General features: G+C 43.7%; 1 protein-coding gene across 1 annotated transcript in view; it reads left to right on the forward strand.

The window, feature by feature from the left end:
* Positions 1–18,390, forward strand: part of KIAA1549 (KIAA1549 ortholog) — a 123,268-nt gene that overhangs the window by 38,329 nt on the left and 66,549 nt on the right. The window contains exons 2-6 of the mRNA XM_070465181.1: positions 6,256–8,934; positions 10,163–10,251; positions 11,302–11,479; positions 13,592–13,722; positions 15,981–16,164. Coding sequence (XP_070321282.1) covers positions 6,256–8,934; positions 10,163–10,251; positions 11,302–11,479; positions 13,592–13,722; positions 15,981–16,164 — 3,261 coding nt within the window. The remainder of the gene's footprint in view (positions 1–6,255; positions 8,935–10,162; positions 10,252–11,301; positions 11,480–13,591; positions 13,723–15,980; positions 16,165–18,390) is intronic.

Consider the following 18,390-nt stretch of genomic DNA (forward strand, 5'->3'; position numbering starts at 1 on the left):
GTTCCACCACAACAGGAACGGCAGCAAACACAGACACCCACACCGAGTCCTGAGCCCCAGGCCCAACCTGCTGAGTGAGAACCCGACTTATTTTAGTTTTTATTTGGAAAGCATCTTAGACATCAAGCAAAGCTCCGAAATTAACAGAGTTCTCTTAAGCCCACTTACTCAGCATCTCCTCTTGGCCCTGGTTAACCTGTTCTTCACGCTGTAGTAGGAGGGACTTTTAGATCATTATTCTGATCGTGTCATTCTTGCTTTATGCTTTTAAAGGATATCATGATGGCTTTTACTCTAGGGAAGAATTTAAGCTTTCCATCTTAAGACACAGACACACAAATCTCAGACAATTCCAGAAAAGATTGATAAATTTAACCACATTAAAACTGATAATTTCTGTTCATCAGAAGACCACATAAAACTCAGATGTTATTTATGTTACTATATATATGTGACCTGATAAATGTGTCTTTATAAGTGGTATTTCTTATCTACTCAATATTTGGTAATAAAAACAGTACCACTTGGAAGAGAGCGTAGAAGGTAGGAGGTAGCTGGTTGAAGGTATTAATAGACAGTTGGGGTTGGAGAAAGAAAGAGAAGAGACACATTTTTTCCTAAACCAGGGAGAGAAAAAGGTAGGAAAAGGAGAGATGGTTTTAAGAATGGCACTAAAATCCTTCTTAGGACAGCCTAAGAACTAGGATAAAAGGTGCTGAAGATTTGCCACATTCGCTATTGGTTTAGTTATCTGACTGCTTTTGTTTTCAAACACCTAGAGATTCTAGCGGGCTCTTGTTCTGTGGCGGACTTAATAGCCACGGAGTGGAGATGACTCACCTGCTTTGCAAACTCCACAGTTCAGCAGAGAAGCAAAAGTAATGGTTCTATTTGGATGAAAGCTCTTTAGAGGTTTTTGATGTTGTCGTCCCTTGGGTTTTCCAGGCCAGCCCTCAGAGGATGTTTTGTTTTCTGAGCGCCCGTGCCTGCAGCTGTGAGCTGCTCCGCTTGGACGGTGGGACCTCAGAGCTCAAACAGCATGCCTTGGCATAGGTTTCAGGGGCACAGAATTTAGCATGTGCTTTCAATGCATTTATAACACAACTTAGCATATTTTTCAATGTAATTTCTTCACTAGCAATCTTAATGAAATAGGCTGATTTGCCTCAGCCTGGTGTGGTGTGAAGAGCATTCAACCAGTGGGGGCTTAGGAACCTGCCTTTCTAGGCTGGCTCTGTCCTGATGCTATTTTGAGCAAGTCAGCTTAAACTCTGAGCCTTATTTGCCATGCGAGGGGGTTGCCAAGGTCTTAAAGGATCCATTCAGCTTGAAAAGTCCACGATGCCATGTTTGACTAGTGTATTTAGGGAGGGTTTCCAGATGGAAAAATACAACTTTCAAAAAGGATAAATACCAAATTATGCATGTGTGAATGAGACCAGCAACTTCCTAGAGACTGGCAGCTCACACATGAGTTTTAAGAAAGTTTTATTTTTTACAATATTTATTTATTTGTTTTGGTTTTTTTGGCCATACTGCAGCTTGTGGTATCTTAGTTGCTGGACCAGGGATTGAATCCAGGCCCTCAGCAGTGAAAGCATGAAGTCCTGACTAACCGTTGGATCACCAGGGAATTCCCAAGATTTTATTTTATTTTATTTTTTAAAGAACAGTTTTAGGTTCATTCATGTAGCAAAATTGAGAGGAAAGTAGAGAGATTTCCCATATATTCCCTGCCCCCACCCACGCATAGCCTCCCCCATTGTTAACATCCCCCACCAGATGGTACGTTTGTTACAGTAAGTGAACCTACACTGACACAGCATTGTCACCCAAAGTCTAGTTCACTTTGGGCTTCACCTTTGATGTGCTTTCTATGGGTTTGCATTGTGAATTTTTCGTCACTATGAATCTGCATGGCACTTGGGCAGCTTGGCAGGCACCTACAAAGGAGAAGGGGGTGTGAGGTTGTACCGTCTACACAGGAGAAAGTGGCTTAGTACTTGTTATGCAGAGTGTGGTTGGGTCTGGACCCACCTGGGTGCTGTGCAGAAGCTTAGCGGGCCCTCTCTTGGCCTGGCCCTGCCCGACAGTGCCCATATCTTAACAAGATCCCCCACCTCACGTGTATCATCCCCATTCCTTTCTCCGTGTTGTCCAAGAGAGAACCTTGCACACTTGTGTGAACTTGAGAGCTTGAAAATTGATCTCCAGGGCTTGAAATTAGAGTCTTGGAAGCTTTTTCTGCTGGGAGAGACTCACCTGGGTTTTCTAACCTCTTCCTGAATTAACTACAGAAGTGATTCCCATGGCATTTCGGCGGCTGTCTCTTTAGAGCTGATTTCTTTCTCCTGGGACTTGGCCAAAAGGAGGGGGGAGAAAGCACCACGGCTTGGCTGACCTCACAGTTCTTAATAGGAAGTTTTTGTTCCTCTGTTTTACTAGCCAGGAGAATTTTTCATTCTTTTGATCACTTTGCCTTCCCTGTTCCCTGTCCTTTGTAGGCAGAACTGATTGAATTCTAAGTTGCATCAGATACTTGGGCTCATAAATTAGCCACTAAATGCTTCGCTCTTTGCTGTTTTATCTCTTGCAGTTTTCCAGTGCACTTATGAGTATGTTTCTGATTCAGTTAAAAAGGGATCTTGCTCTTTCTTCAGGTCATCTATTTAAAAATAAATCATAGCAGAGTTTTCGAACACATAAAATAATTTATTCTTAGGAAAATTTTTAAATCTATGTGCTGCATAGTTGCACATATTATTATTTTATTACTTCTCAAATTTATCACTCCTTAACCTTTACTATGGAGGAGAGCAGCTGCTACTTTACTGTATTTGTAGTAAGTATTGTCTTTACTTTTACTCATGCTTGGAATGTGGAAGGTAAATAGTAAAAGCATATAGACCAGAAATGCTAGAGCCTAGTTGTATGAAAGACAACAGATGCCTAATGTATATTGCTATGAAAAAACCTAAAATCGCTGGGAAACAGTTTTCTTCTTTAATTATCTATTCATTTTAAAAGTCATATTCCACAGAAAGTGAGCAGCTTTAAAGTAAGCAGCTTCTGTCTGGTGTAAATTTGTAACTTTCAGATGCTAACCAAACCAGCTAGAAATAGTTCATCTATATAAATATATGATTGAATATAATTTACAAATTTTAGTGTGTACACACAAGATCTATTCAGTTTTGTCTAAATGCTGCTCTTTCAACTTCTATGCCATGTAGCAAGCTACTTTAATTCTGTATTAGGTCTCTTATAACCTTACAGATTAAATAGCATTTTTATTGTTCATTTATAGTATCCATGCTTGTTTAGATTTAACCACATTTTATCATTCCTTTATTCTCTGTTTATGTTCAGATCTTCCCTTCAGGATAATCACCTTTTCTTTTGATGTATATCCTTGTTTAGAGAGACTCTTCTATTGGTCTTCTGTTAGTATAACCATTTTTTAAAAAAATCTGAAACTGTCCTTATTTTTAAAAATAGAGAGTACTGCTGGTTATTCAAGTCTAGATGTCAGATGTTTTCTCTCAGCATGTTGAAGATATTATTGTTTCACTGTTAGTTGACTCCTAGTTCTGTGAAGTAGTTATGTGATGGTTAATTGCCATTCCTTTTCTCTTAACTACCTGCACAATTATTATCATTTATTTATTTGGTGTTTGGTGTCCTATGGTATCATAATGTGTGTCGGTATGGGTTTTTAAAAAAATTCACCTGATTTGTGATTCTTTGTCTTCCTGAATTGAAGGATTCCTGTCTCTTATTGAAGAGTTCCTAGCACTATCTCTTTTAATATTGCCTCCACTCAATTCCCTCCATTACTTCTTTTAAAACTTTGATCCAGTGTGTGTGGTACTATCTCGTTCTGCCTTCTATATGTTCTTCACTGCTTTCTTTTGTACGTCTCCTCCTTTTGTTTCTCTGTGCTCCATTCTGGATAATTTCCAGGTCTGTTCCCCAGTTCACTAAACCTCTCTTCAGCTGTGTCTGAGTTGCTGTTTATTGTGTATTTTATATTGTATATTGAGTTTAAAGGGCTTCCCTGATAGCTCACTTGGTAAAGAATCCACCTGCAATGCACGAGATCCTGGTTTGATTCCTGGGTCGGGAAGACCCCCTGGAGAAGGGATAGGTTACCCACTCCAGTATTCTTGGGCTTCCCTTGTGGCTCAGCTGGTAAAGAATCCACCTGCAATGCGGGAGACCCAGGTTTGATCCCTGGGTTGGGAAGATCCCCTGGAGAAGGGAATGGCTACCTACTCCAGTATTCTGGCCTGGAGAATTCCATGGACTGTATAGTCCATGGGGTCACAAAGAGCCAGACATGACTGAGCAACTTTCACTATTCACTATTGAGTTTACAATGTTTAATTATTATATTTTTTCATTTCCAAATGTTCTTTTGGTTGTTTTTCAAATCTTTCTGGTCATTTTTTTTTTCATAGACTCTTGCTCCTTATTCATGTTTTCAGTTCTTTCTTTATTATTTAAATGAATTAGACATACTTTGAAAAATGTACACCATCATTCCAATATCTGAAGTCATTACAGTTCTGATACTGTTTGTGTGGATTTCTCTTTTCACTTTTGGGGGAGGTTTCTCTTGACTCTTTTTCATAGTACCTGAATTCTTATGTATTTTGTGATTTTTAACTTTGCACTCATGACTGAGCATTAAGCTGACTGGTGCAGTGTCCCTCTAGGCTTTCTATTTAAATATTCCTCTAAGACCTGTGCCCTGGGCCTTCATCACGGGTCTGGGCCATTGTATTTCCTGCCTCTCTGTACAGTATATCTGAATCATAGGTGGAAACACCTCAATCACTTAAATGATCATGACAGCTATCCAAAGGATGAAGAATATGAAAGTTTGAGAGGATGATAGAATGCTTTTGGTACATACCAGAACTTGGTCCTCAGACACATTCATTCATTCATTTATTCATTCATTCACTTAATAGCTGTTTATTGAAACTTACTGATAGCTCAGTTCTTAAAGATTTCGCCTGCAATGCAGGAGATCTCAGTTCAATTCCTGGGTTGGGAAGATTCACTGAGAGGCGATAGGCTACCTACTCCAGTATTCTTGGACTTCCCTTGTGGCTCAGCTGGTAAAGAATCCGCCTGCAATGCAGGAGACCTGCGTTTGATCCCTGGGTTGGGAAGATCCCCTGGAGAAGGGAATGGCTACCCACTCCAGTATTCTGGCCTGGAGAATTCCATGGACTGTATAGTCCATAGGGTTGCAAAGAGTTGGACACGACTGAGCGACTTTCATTTTTCACTTATTGAGCTGTTAGTATAAGTCACTCACTGTGCTAGGCACTAGGGAGAGAGATCAATAGTTTCTGTCCTCAAAATGCTCAGAGTGTACTGAGCAGACAGTTCATTTCAGTGGGATGTGATCAGGGATATGACAGGTAGAAAACTAGGGAGAGACACTCACCTGCCTTTAGAGCATTGAGGAGGGAGGTGGTACCTGGGCTGTACCTGCAGGGCCGGTAGAAACAATCCAGGTGGAGAGCAGGGGGAGGCATCCAGGCAGAGAGAGAGAGGAATGTGCAGATCACTGAGCCACAGAGGATCTGGGCTTGGGGAACTGCAGGTAGCTCATTGGGCCAGAGCGTGGTTGGGACGGTGTGAGTGGAGCAGGGAAGGATGAGAGGTGAGCCTGGAGGTAGTCTGCAGCCTGGATGTGGAAGGTCCTATAACCAGGAAACTGCTGAACTCTCTTCCCTGCTTTGTGCGTGGTGCTGTCAGAGTAGTCATGTTCATTTCTCATAAAAGCCAACTCTTCTGAAAGAATAGGAAAACGGGCTTGGGCATCAAGGCACGCTTCTACTAAGATTCCAGCTCCACCTGCGTCTGGGTGGTCACGTAACTGATTTAATTACCTTCTCCGACCTTCTCTTTCTCAGCGATAAATGAGCGTCCTCCTCTATTTATAGTATTCTGTGGGGGTGTGAGAAGGCAAAAAGAACATGTCAGTGTGTATACAGACAGACAGACCCAACATGCTTAAGTAAAAAGTGGTGCTCAAATTTATGAATGTTTGCAGGTATTATGCTGACAGTTAACTCTGGCAATTTCTGGCTTTCAATTGGTTGTTTAACTTTTTTGAATCGTGGATATTCAGTGAGTGGGTATCTGTTGATGGAGAACATTTTCATATCTGAAACAAAATGTTAGCAGTGTGACTTTTCATTGCCTTTCAACTGAACTCGGCTGTTATTTTCTTAGATGAGCTCCGTCTGGAACAGCACAATCTTTCTTTCTCCTCCGTGGAGCTCATGCCAAGGGAAAGCACTGTGCCCAGCACTGCATACGTGGCCTTAACAGAAACCGCTCCAGGGTCCCCGCAAAGCAGCTCTCTCCACGTCACATCATCTCCATCCACCACGGCTTTTGATACAGCCTTTTTTAACCAAGGAAAATGGACCCAAAGTACAGCAGATTCCAGCATCTTTGCGGCAAATTATGTGGCAGTGACGAGCAACGAGGTCCTAGATGACGATGAAATGGACAACTTCTTGCCAGAGACTTATTGGACTGCCTCGCGCGTGGTTTCGCCGGTACGATACGTCACAGTCAGCCCGCCAGAGCTGCCCAAGGAAACCTTAGACTCCGTGCTGACTCCATCGTTACCCGTCATACCTTTACAAGATGAAGAAGTGACATCAGCCTGGCTAAACACAGTGAAACAACCAACCACGTATGCTGAGCTCCCTGGTCATTTCAGTGCTTTTCGGTCAGCTTTTCCCACTTCCGAGGGCGTAATTCCAATGCCTAGTAGGAATTTGGCATTTTATCCTTCAGATGCTTGTGGGCACGTGTCAAGCAGGACTTTGCCAGAGATCATGGTTTCAGGAGCAGAGGGCTCAGGAACCCTCCTTCTTAGCTCACAGTCTTCAGAGTCCTGGCTACCAGACGATGATGTTACTCAGCAGCCATCTCCCCCATCAGGGCAGGTCTCACCGCCTCCAGGGGATGCTCTGGCCACAGATACAGACAGGTACCCTGATGTCACCGCTGATTTGGGTCAGAGCCTAGACAAAACCATCTCTCCAGGCACACGCCGTTCTGCAGCTCTGTCGCCGAAGGTCCTTGCTTTCAGCAGCAGCAGTGCGCACTGGGCTTTGTTTCCAACTCCTCTGGCATCTGGATCCTTTTCTGCTCAATCCGCCGGCGTGTCACATAACCCCTTTCTTCCCGGCGACTCCCTTGAGGCATCAGAATTGCCTGGCCACTCAGTGGTCCCAAGTGGTGCGGGTGTCCAGAGCCCGGTGTCTTTGTTCAGGCCGTACACGCGGTGTGTGTCCTGCACTGAGGTGTCCTCCCGGCCCGTGCTGTCAACGAGCCTCACGGAGAAGGATGCTGGATCGGGGGATGGTGCTGAGACCCTGTCCCCCACCCCCTTGGGAGCCAGCAGCATCTCTCCACTGAGCAGCGTCATCACAGACTTCCCTGAATTTGAGGAAGAGTCTCAAGAGTTCAATACACTTTTCCCCTCCAGGCCGATGGTTCCCCTCTCTTCTCCATCTGGGGAAATCTCAGCCACCGGCGTCAGTGTTTCAGCCGAGGGGGAGATGAGTGGTGTTGTAACCGTGCGGGTGTACCCTCCCCACGGCCGCCTCTCGGAGTCTGTGTCACCCGATGCTGCTCTGGGCTCCTCCTCTGTCGCTCAAGTGATGCCATCCAGTGTGACAGCCGTGCCGTCCTCGGTCACCCCCAGCGTCCTTCTCGACTCTTCTTTCCCCGTCACAGCAAACAGAAACACACCGTCACTTGCCGTCAGTGGCCCAGGTGTTTTTCCGTCTTACAGTTCGGACCCACCAGCAGAGTCTTCGCTTTTCCCGGACCGAGAACCTGTCAGTTTTTCCCAACATGAAACTGCAAGTATTTGGGGTTCTGCGTCCAGCTTTTTCTCTACTCCACCGCTGGAATACAGCAGCGGGGTCCCTCCGCCTTCAGAAGTATTTGCTTCTCCGTCTCTGAGGTCAAGGGATCTGTCTACCTTTGTTTCTCAGGCGTTTTCCAGCTTGGTTGAGACACCTGCGTTGACCAACGCGATCAATTCTCAGTCACCGCAGACCTCTGTTCCCGGCTCCACAAACCTGGAGTTTTCTCAGCCCTGGCCAAGCTCAGACTCTCTTTTAAGCACGTTCACTCTCCTCCCTGGTTACTCTGAAATGTCACGACACTCCAGCTTTCCCTCTGATTCTCTGAAGTTTTCTGAAGCGCCCACAGTGTCGCTGACAGATACTGAAGCTCATTTTACCTCAGCTTTCACTGAAACTACCTCCTCTGTTGAGTTTTCACTCATGTCCCGTGAATCCGCAGTCACCACGCTGGTGCCCTCCAGCTCCGAGCCCGTTTTGACTGCTGACTCTCACTTCATGTCACTTTGGACTGCTGTCCCTACTTCAGCTGTTTTAACTGAACCTTCTCTCTTTTCAACCCTGACACATTCTGGTGATATCAGTGCTATAAACGATCACACGTCTGTCTTAACCTCTTTCTCAGAAGTCACCCCTACCAGCACAGTGCTGGGCACCGCCGGGTACCTGCCGTCAGCATCCTCGTCTGTTCCTGACGTGACCCCCTCGCCTCTGCCTACAGAGTCTACCGGTGGTCTGCGTGGGCTGTCCTTCACACCTGCGGATTTGCTGAGGAACACCTCCACTGAACCAAGCACATCTGATACTAGTGTTGCCCCTGAGAATTCTGGTCACACCACCCTGAACAGCAGACCCGCCAGTCAGGATCCCCACGAGGGCAGCACGGTTCTCCCCGCACTGTCCCTTCAGCCCGTGACCACCCCCACTCCCGAAGCATCAGTTCATACTCCAGCGCTGGTCACCACCAAGTCGCCATATGTGTGTGATATTACTGTTCCTGATGCCTATCTGATCACAACTGGTAAGGTTCTGCTTCAAGTCCCTTCTCTCAGTTGGGATGATGTTCTGAAGGTGCTCATAAGAAACACGTGTATAATGTGTAGCATTGGGGCAAAGTATAAGCTCTGGACCCAGACAACTCCTCGCTGCTGTACCAGCTCTCATGAGTTCTTTGGGCAGTTAGCTTCTCTAAGCCTCAGTTTCCTCAACTGTTAAACAGGGAGGATGGTGGCACTTACTTCTTTGGATTGTTATAGAGATTTCAATGCGTTAATGCATATAAAATACTTAACCCAGTGCCTGGCCTATATAGTTAAGTGCCCACAAAATATTACAGATGAGCAGCAATGAAAACTGATTTAAATGAGCCTTAGAAGTGTTTGCTAGGATCTTTGTCTTTGGAGCTCATAACCCATTGGATGCATAGATGACACAGGTAAACACCTTCATGTTTAGTTCAAGCAGTTAGTTGGGCAAATGTGTAAGGGTCTCTACTGCAATTTCTCACTCATTTACTGTTCTCACTTTTCCTGGAAAAGAGGGGGCACTTTGTTCTTACATGAAAGTGTTAGTCACTCAGTGGTATCCGACTCTCTCTGACCCCACAGACTAGCCCGCCAGACTCCTCTGCCCGTAGAATTCTCCAGGCAAGAATGCTGGAGTGGGTAGCCATTCCCTTCTCTAGGGGATCTTCCTGAGCTGGGGATCAAATCTGGGTCTCCTGCATTGCAGGCAGATTCTTTACCATCTGTGCCACCAGGGAAGCCGAGGAGAGCAACATGGGGTGACTTAGTATCCTCTGAACTGGGTCACAGACCTTGACCTTCTCCCCAGCCTGCTTTGAGTTACCGGCCAGCAGGCAGCAGCTTCTCTTGCAGCTGCTCGGCCACTTTAGTTGCAGAAAACTGGAGTACCCCGGAGGTCATGTCTGAACAAGTCTGGCGACTGTGGCCTCCCATCAGACTTTCCCACTTGTTCCTCCTGAGAAGTGGCAGGTGTGCATTAAGCCAGTGTCCTGTTCATACGCACTGAAGTACAAAGTGCGGTTGATCAGCAGCCTGGTTCTGCTAGTTGGTTGGGATGGGGATGAGGGATAGAAAGGAAGAAGATGGCAGGAGAGGTGGAGCAGGCAGGGAGCCGAGTGGTCAGGGAAGGTGGAGCTGGGAGGAGGGAGGAGAACGCACTGGGTCTTTTTTCTCCACACTGAGACCAAGGGAGCCCATTCATAATGACACTAACCTGCCTTGCAGTGCTGGCCCGCAGAGCTGTGCAGGAGTACATCATCACATCCATCAAAGAGGTGCTGAGGACCCACTTCAACCGTGTGGTGGAGCTCAAGGTGGGTCCGCACGGTGTGGAAATCTGCAGGGGGAGCTTGGCTGGGTTGCACGTCACAGTGGGAGCAGGACATTTGCTTTCCTCTTTCCCCCTCCCTCCTCCTGGTGGACGCCTTCTCTGCCTTTGGATCGCCCCTCAAACATCCAGTTCTCCAAGGAAGCCTTTCTGACCCCAGACGAGGCCAGGTTTAGTTCATCAGGGGGCGTGTTGGCAGAGTGGGGACAAAGGGCTGTAAGACTTGAGTCTGGGAAGATGCCCTAAGAATCTTGCTTCCCTTGATTTACATGAAAGGGCTTGGATGAGAGTTTAGAGTGAGTGTGTATGTATGTTTCTGTGCGTCGAGTGAGATGGGTTTCTCGGTGCTTTATGCTGGATGCCTGCTAGTGCCTCCTGTCCCCTGCTGAGCTCACGAAGCCACATTCTAGCCTGGTGCCATCCTGAGCAGAGCCACGAGCCATGTGTGGCTGTTGAGCATGTGGAATGGGGCTTGTCCCGAGTGAGATGTGCTGTCAGCAAGATACACACCAGATTTCAAAGACTCAGTGCAAAAGGGAATGCAGAATATCTCATTAATCATATTTTTGCATTGCCTGCAGTTGAGATGACATATCATATATGGTTTAAGTAAAATGCTTTAAAAATTAATTTCACCTGTTTATATTTTTTTAATGTGGCTACCAGAAATTTAAAAATTACATATGTGGCTCATGTACTTCTTGTGAATAGCTCTGCTTCATAGAGTAAGTGCTCCTTTTTATGTGGGTTAAATACAATAAAATACCTTGAATTTTTCTTAATTCCTTCTTTGGTTCCTATTATTAACTATTCTTCTTTTTCACAGTCCTTGCCCTTGTAATTTTGTGCTTTTGTTGAGAAAGTTGGCAGATATGTGAGAGGAATAACTAAAATAAAATTTTAATTATCTCTGAAGCCATACCCCTTCATTTAAAATTATTTTTTTAACTTTATTATTTTTCTACTCAGTACAACTTCCTTTAGTTTGAATTATGTTACCCTCAAATTTTCTATTTAATGTCTTTTGTCTTTGTAGGTTTATGAACTATTTGCTGACTTCACTTTTCTGGTAACATCTGGTCCCTTTGTTTACACGGCAATATCCGTCATCAATGTACTTATAAATAGTAAACTTGTACGAGACCAAACTCCTTTAATCTTGGCTGTGAAACCCTCCTTCCTTGTGCCAGAGTCCAGGTTCCAAGTTCAAACAGGTAAGAAGACTTAAGTATAGTTTTTCTGATTTGTAAATAGAGTTTCATTTTATTTTTTATGTTTTAAAATACTTTGGGGAGGATTGTGTCAAAATATGTTATTCAAAATTTCAAAAAACTTTATAATGATGGAGAATTTCCAGCTTATATGAAAGTGCACAGAATAATATAATGAACCCCTAGGTGCTCATTGCATGGCTTCAACAACTGGTGGCTCAGACGGTAAAGAATCTGCCTGCAATGCAGGAGACCTGGGTTCAGTCCCTGGGTTGGGACGATCCCTGGGTTGTGAAGATCCCCTGGAGGAGGGCATGACAACGCACTCTAGTATTCTTGCCTGGAGAATCCCCAGGGACAAAGGAACCCGCAGGGCTACAGTCCATGGGGTTGCAAAGCGTCGGACACAACTGAGTGACTAACACACAACAATTTTCAACTCCTAACCAGTTTTGTTACATCTTTGTCCCCATATAAACCCCCTCCTCTCATGTTATTTTGATATGGCCTCGTGTCATCTCATTCATAAATATTTCAGCCTGTGGCTCTAAAAGATAAGACTATTAAACATATATACACACACATAAAACATACACATGCATACTTACACACATCTATTCACAATATCATTGTTATACCCCCTGAGATTAGCTGTAATTCCTTAATGTCATTTAACTTTTTATTATGGACTTCTAAAAACATACAGAAGTAGAAAGAATACTGCAGTTAGCCCACATATGTGTATACAAACTTAAAACATTATCAGCATTTTCCCAATTTTGTTTCTTTTATCTCACACAGATTTTTTTGAGGGAAGCTAGAGTGTTTTAAAACAATATCAGATAACATGTCATTTCACCCATACATACTTAAGAATTCATCACTAGTGAATTTATTTATATTTCAAATGTTCAGTGTTGTATGTTTTGATGCCCCAGTTATTATCTTAGATATTTTTCCATTTTAAAATGGTATGAGTCACTTCACATTGCATGTAGTCCTTTGGTACAGTTGGCTTTCCACATTTCCGTGATATGATACATGTAAATAATATATCATGGACCCTTGTACACTGTTGGTGGGAATGTAAATTGGTGCAGCCACTATGGAAAACAGTATGGAGGTTTCTCAAAAAACTGAAAATAGAACTACCATATGACCCAGTAGTTCCACTCTTGGATGTGTATCCAAAAAAATGAAAACACTAATTTAAAAAGATACATGCACCTCAGTGTTCATAGCAGCATTATTTTCAATAACCCAAGACATGGAAGTACCCAAGTGCCTATCAACAGATGAATGGATGAAGATGTGATGTGTGTGTGTGTGATGTGATGCTCAGTCATGTTAGACTCTTGGTGACCCCATGGACTGTAACCCGCCAGGCTCCTCTGTCCATGTGAATTTCCCAGCAAGAATATTGGAGTGGGTTGCCATTTATTCCTCCAGGGGGTCTTCCTGCCACAGGGATTGAACCTGCATCTCCTGTGTCTCCTGCATTGGCAGGCAGACTCTTTACTGCTGAGCCACCTGGGAATCCCTATATATATATACTATTAATCCATAAAAAGGAATGAAAATTTTGCCATTTGCAAGAACATGGATGGACTTAGAGGGTATTATGCTAAGTGAAATTAAGTCAGACAGAGAAAGACAAATACTATGAGATATCACTTATGCAGAATCTAAAAAATAAATCAGGCTAGTGAATATAACAGAAAAGAAATAGACTCATTGACAACAAACTAGTGTTTACAAGTGGAGAGAACCAAGGGTGGGGACAATATAGATGTAAGAGATTAAGGGGTTGCAAACTACTATGTATAAAATAAATAAGCTACAAGGATATATTGTATAGCACGGGGAACATTGCTAGTATTTTATAACTATAAATGAAATACAGCCTCTAAAAATTGTGAATCAGTGCGTTGTACACCTGAAACTTACATAATCATGTACACCCACTATCCCTCAGTAAAATAATAATTTTATAGAACTTAACCATGTACTGTGGGTCAGAGTTCATTGATTTAGACACTGTTTTGTCCTTCTCCTCATTTTAAATACTCAAGAAACGCCTGGTTCAGGGGACTGTGTTGCTGTCCTTCTTTTCAGTGCTCCAGTTTGTGCCTCAGAGTGTGGACACCGGCTTCTGCAACTTCACCCAGCGCATCGAGAAAGGCCTGATGACAGCTCTCTCAGAAGTGAGGAAACACCGGCAAGGGGGGTACAACCTCACAGTGCAGGTGAGCACAGCCTTGAGTGCAGAGCAAGATGCTCTATCTTTTAAAGAGGAACCCGTTTCGTAATGGTTTGTTTCAGACACACTTAACTCTTACCAATTCCCTACGGCAGAGGAGATTCGGTTCTCATGGATTAGAGAGCATCTCTTTCCATGGCGTTGAGCCCACAGAGCATGAATAGACTAAAGTATATTTGAAAGTTTACAGAGTGGCCCAATAACCAGGGAGCTCAGATATGGTGAGCTGAAGAGAGATGGGCCTATGTGGGAAATGTAAGAATGTTCTAGAAAAGAACAGTATCAACTTAAATATCCAATGAGGGGAATGCCTGAATACACCGGAGTTTCATATTATGAATTTCATTTTATTTCATTTTATGGAATTTCATTTTATGGAATACCATGAAACGCAGTGCTTCACTGTATGAACAGAATATGGTCCTAATCAAAGAACAGGCTTTGTACCACATGGAAACTGATGTTTTTACATTTCTTTGATATTTATTCCTCCATATTCTTTGTTTTCTCTTTTTTGAATTCATGTTAAAAAGATTTTGGTGATCCTGGATTCGCCATGCATATTTGTTACTTTTTCCATCTCTCTCTCTCTTTAATATTTATTTATGTATTTTTGGCTGGGTCAGGTCTTAGTTGCAGCATGTGGGATCTTTCGTTGCGGTGTGCAGGCTCTTCATTGTGGCGTTAGAGCTTCTCTCTAGTAGTGGCACAGGCAGGCTCAGTAGTTGAGGCACATGGGCTTCATTGTCCTTCGACATGTGGGATCTTAGTTTCTGACCAGGAATCAAAACCAAGTCCCCTGCATTGGAAGGTGGATTCTTAACCAATGGACCACCAGGGAAGTCCTTCTACCTCTTTTTGAAGTTCCCTGCTTTTACAGATTTCTAAATCTTGGCCTCCAAGTTGTTGATGTAGTCTTCAGCTGTGTTCATTATGTTGTTCATTTCCTCTATTGAATTTTCTTTTAGATATCATTTCATTGTTATTTGTTCTTTGTTTCTTTGCAGGCTCCCTGTAATAATGCAGGCTTGTCTTGAATGATGTTACAATATTCCCTTGAAAGTTTCTGAGGATGTTAATTAGAATTTTTAATTTTTAATAAGTTGTCTTCCATGTCCTAAGTTTTCTCTGCATTCTTTGCCATTGTTCTGTGTTTATCTTGGGTCTTCACTTTCATGCTAATAGTTTTCTGTAAGCATCTGCTGACTGTTAGTGGTTGTCTTTAGGAGTGAGGAAGAAGGTGGTTTTAGCACCTCGTTCATCTTTCCCCTTCAGCTGTAGAGTCTGTGTCTACATCATCCCTCTCTCCTGATAGGAGAGTTCACTGGAGCCTTGGGTACCAGGCAGTATTTGGTCAGGGGCAGGCAACCATCGTATGAGATGAGGAGGTTGTATCCTGGGGATGGGGAGTGTTGATGTATTTTTCATGGTAGAACAGCTCCTCCTTTTCACTCCTTTTCCTTCTTTGTCTCTTGTGTGCACTGTGGTTATTTTCACCCATCTTCCTGCTTAGAGGCTGCCCCACAGCAGGTCTTGGGCCCTCTCAGACCAGGAGCTCATCTTCCTCAGGGAGCAGTTCTTCAGCTTCCTGGGGTGAAGCTGGGGCTGCTAGCCCTTCTGAGTTGGCCTGGGTGTGACGTGGGAAGGGAGAGGGGTGGGAGATACCCGAATCAGTTGTTGGCACCCAGTCTTTACCTAGTGACTCCAGCGGCTGTCCTGCAGCCCACTCTGGTCTCAGTTCCTGCAGATCTCTGGGAGGAGGCCTCCTGGGGCCCCTGGAGGAGACCTGTCTCAGTCCACTGTGGTCTGTGCATGTGTGTGTTTTGGTGTCTTGGTTCCCTCTGTTTTGGTTTGTTATCAACATGATTCCCACCCTGTCTCCAGCTTCCAGTAATTTGACAGAATCTCTGGTTTTCTTCTTTTCTCGGTGTCTTTGTAGATTTATTCCCCTTTGTTCATCTTATTGTTATATCAGTGGGATTTGGGATGGGAACGAAAAGGGGAGGAACTATAAATACATGTGCTCAGTTCTCTACTTAATGTAAAAAAATGTTTTCAATAAACTGAGGGTTTAAAATTATTACAAGAAGGAACCTGGCTGTGAAGCCAATTACTCTTCCTTTAAAAATATTCTTTTTTAAAAAAAAATTTGGTGAGGGAAATTGTGAGAGAGAAATCATAGTCAAGCTTTTACCTGGACGTTTTAATTTATCTTAGAAACTTATTCTGATTTCTTTCTTTCAGATCTTGAATATCACTGTGGGATCTTCGAGGCTGGCTCCTCGCCGGGGCCCTGTGAACATCGTCTTTGCTGTCAGAGGCTCGCAGGGGTTTCTGAACGGATCTGAAGTGAGCGAGCTGCTCAGAAACCTGAGCGTGGTGGAGTTCAGTTTCTACCTGGGGTACCCCGTGCTGCAGATCGCCGAACGTGAGTGGTGCTCTCCTGGGGAATGTGGCTGGGAGCGCTTGCATGGGTGGACCTCTTCAAACAGAATAGCTAGCAGAAAGGCAGAATATAAATCAGATAAAACTGGAGCTCCTCAGATCACGTGGAGGTGGGCCTCCAGAGCCCTCCTCTCCCACTATGCTTGCATTGTTATTCCCTTTAGAGAGCCAAGGGTGCCATCCAAGATTATACCAGTCCTGGAAAAGGTGAAACCAGAGGGACTGAGTAACAGATCTGTGGTTACCAGGGGTGAAGGGTGTGAGGAAAGCAGCTTGGAGTAGGGGGAGGGGGTAGTGATGAGAGTGTCTTGTATATTATGGTGGTGGTTACACACCTCTATGCACTTGTCAAAACCCATAAACACAGGTTGGTGTAAAAATAATTGCGGTTTTGCATTGTTGAACTTCGCCATTTGATTTTGGAATACCTTCTTAAATAAACTTGGTTATGTTATACATCATTTTAATGCCCATTTCTTGCTTTATGTTTTTTTTTTTTTGCTAGTGACTTGTTACTGGCTGTGTATTTTATATTTATTTTAGACTATGGAAATGATGTTAAACAAAAAGGAAATTTGAGTGATTTCCTTATTTGAGTTCAAAATGGGTCGTAAAGCAGCAGAGACAACTTACAACATCAACAAGGCATTTGGCCAAAGAACTACTAATGAATGTGCAGTGCAGTGGTGGTTCAAGAAGTTTTGCAAAGAAGAGGAAAGCCTTGAAGATGAGGAATGTAGTTCGGAAGTTGACAATGGCGTTGAGAGCCATCAACAAATCTGATCCTTTTCCAACTACACAAGAAGTTGCTGAAGAACTCAATATTGACAATTTTACAGTCATTTGGTATTTGAGGCAAATTGGAAAGGTGGAAAAGCTTGATAAGTGGGTGCCTTGTGAGCTGACTGAAAATACAAAAAAAATGGTCATTTTGAAGTGTCCTCTTATTCTAGACAACAAGAGTGAACCATTTCTCAATCAGATTGTGTTGTGGGCTGAAAAGTGGATTTTATATGACAACTCGCAATGACTAGCTCAGTGGTTGGACCAAGAAGAAGCTCCAAAGTACTTCCCAAAGCCAGACTTGCACCAAAAAAAGGTCACTGTCACTGTTTGGTGGTCTGCTGCTGGTCTGATCCACTACAGCTTTCTGAATCCTGGCGAAACCATTCCATCTGAGAAGTATGCTCAGCAATTTGATGAGATACTCTGAAAACTGCAACACCTGCAGCCAGCATTGGGCAACAGAAAGGGCCCAGTTCTTTTCCACAATAACACCTGACCACATGTCACACAACCAATGCTTCAAAAGTTGAATGAATTGGGCTATGAAGTTCTGCCTCATCTGCCATATTCACCTGACCTCTCTCCAACTGACTACCACTTCTTCAAGCTTCGTGACAACTTTATGCAGAGAAAATGCTTTCACAACTAGCAAGATGCAGAAAATGTTTTCCAAGAGTTCATCAGATCCTGAAGCATGGATTTTCACACTACAGGAATAAACAAACTTATTTCTCATTGGCAAATTGTTTCGATTCCTATTTTGATTAATAAAGATGTGTTGAGCCTAGTTATAATGAATTAAAAATCATGGTCCAAAACCGCATTTATGCTTGTACCAACCTAAATATACAGCAAAAAGACCAAGATTTACTGTGTGTACATTTAAGAAGAAAAACAAAGCAGAAATGAAAACCAACAAAACCTTCCTTCCTGGTGGAAACAGTTCAGTTCACAGTACAAAGGGAGTGGAGTCGGGATAGGGGAAATATTTACTTCAAAAAAACAGTAGATTCCAGAGTTGAAGTCAAGGGAAAAAAAGGATATCAAATTCTTTTTTCGGAATGGAACAGCCAAATGGCTTAATGATTATTACCGTGTTTTGTGTGTTAGTCGCTCAGTCGTGTCTGACTCTTTGCAACTCCATGGACTGTAGCCTACAAGGCTTCTCTGCCCATGGGATTCTCCAGGCAAGAGTACTGGAGTGGGACTTCCCTGGTAGCACAGTGGAAAAGAACCTGCCTGCCAATGCAGGGGACACAGGTTCGATTCCTGGTCCGGGAAGATTCCACATGCCTCGGAGCAGCTAAGACTGGGTGCCACAACTATTGAGCCTGCACTTCAGAGCCTGAGCTCTGCAACAAGAGAAGCCACAATAGTGAGAAGCCTGAGCACCACAACTGGAGAAAGCCCTTGCACAGCAACG

This window comes from Odocoileus virginianus, chromosome 1 (assembly GCF_023699985.2).
Source record: "Odocoileus virginianus isolate 20LAN1187 ecotype Illinois chromosome 1, Ovbor_1.2, whole genome shotgun sequence".
Lineage (NCBI taxonomy): Eukaryota > Metazoa > Chordata > Mammalia > Artiodactyla > Cervidae > Odocoileus > Odocoileus virginianus.